This window comes from Quercus robur, chromosome 10 (assembly GCF_932294415.1).
Source record: "Quercus robur chromosome 10, dhQueRobu3.1, whole genome shotgun sequence".
Classification (NCBI taxonomy): Eukaryota; Viridiplantae; Streptophyta; class Magnoliopsida; order Fagales; family Fagaceae; genus Quercus; species Quercus robur.
In genome coordinates, this window is record NC_065543.1 from 51,964,827 (window position 1) to 51,966,168 (window position 1,342).

The following is a 1,342-nucleotide window of genomic DNA, read 5'->3' on the forward strand; positions in this document are numbered from 1 at the left end:
ACACCAAAAAGTATAAAAGAAAGGTAATGTAGCAAATCATGTTTCAGTAGACCAAGTTGTGTTTCATATGATAGTATAAAAAATTCAAGTCTTTGCCTTGTTGACCGGCACACACTGTTCTAGACGCTTGATTTTGGCTTGTTTCCTCGTCTATTCCTTAGACACTATTCTCATGATAGCAATACATGACCTAATAGCCTTTGGATTCCTCCTTTTGATTTTTTCTTCATTTTGAACATTTCCTCACATGTTTCGAAAACTCACAGCAAGTTCTTCCCATGATCATAGATGGTTCAGCCTCAAAAGTGTATATAAGAATGTGTAACAACAATGTTGAAGTGCAATTCAAGTTAGCAAACAAGCTTGCTAGAACTTGATTCCATTTCTCACAACAATTTTATCATGAGGAAATCTGAAGACCTTGAGCAAGTTTTCCATTACTTTGATGAAGATGGTGATGGGAAAGTATCAGCCTCCGACTTGAGACATGGCTTGAGTCTTATGGGTGGAGACCTATTTTCAAAAGAGATTGAGGTCGCAATGGAGGCATTGGATTCTGATGGAGATGGTTTCTTGGGTTTAGAAGATTTTATTGGGCTAATGGAAGGAGGAGAAGAGGAAGAGAAGATAAAGGATTTGAGAGAGGCTTTTGCAATGTATGATATGGAAGGTTGTGGCTTTATTACACCCAAGAGTTTGAAAAGAATGCTCAGCAGATTGGGTGACTCAAAGTCGATTGAAGAGTGCAGAGTGATGATCAATCAGTTTGATTTGAATGGAGATGGTGTGCTTAGTTTTGAAGAATTTAGAATTATGATGCTGTAATCATTTTAGACATCCCCTGTGTGATGATTAGATTTTTAATGTGTGTATCAATATTTCTTTCAATTCACCAGTTTCTAAAATATACAGGCATCCCCTGAGTGATGATTAGATTTTTAATGTGTGTATCAATATTTCTTTCAATTCACCAGTTTCTAAAATATACAGTTGCAATGTTGTTTTCAACTGAATTTTATTAGTGTTAATTATTCTTTACTAGTATTATTTCATAGTATAAAGTGTAAAAAGAATTTCTTATTATAAAATGGGTGGTATTTCTTCCATTAACATTTATTAAATGTTATGACACATTATCCCTCTTCTAGTGTATGGTCTTGTAATTATGTAGGACGCATGTACTATGAGAAGAAAAATGTTATATATAAATGTATAAGATACGTTCTCTTCATTTACACCTTTAACATATGCTATACTTACTCTCTCTTGAAGGGGTTGTACAAGAAGTGCTTTATGAAGGCATTAACACCTTGTGTTTTTCCTGTGTCCGAGTGGGGCACCG

At 34.8% G+C, this 1,342-nt stretch overlaps 1 protein-coding gene across 1 annotated transcript; it reads left to right on the plus strand.

Moving 5' to 3' along the window:
- The first annotated feature begins 218 nt into the window (after window positions 1-218).
- Window positions 219-907, plus strand: LOC126701989 (calcium-binding protein CML37-like). The gene has a single exon (XM_050400518.1). It carries the CDS (start codon window positions 403-405, stop codon window positions 823-825), a length of 423 nt encoding a protein of 140 aa, XP_050256475.1. The 5' UTR covers window positions 219-402; the 3' UTR covers window positions 826-907.
- Window positions 908-1,342: the final 435 nt, after the last annotated feature.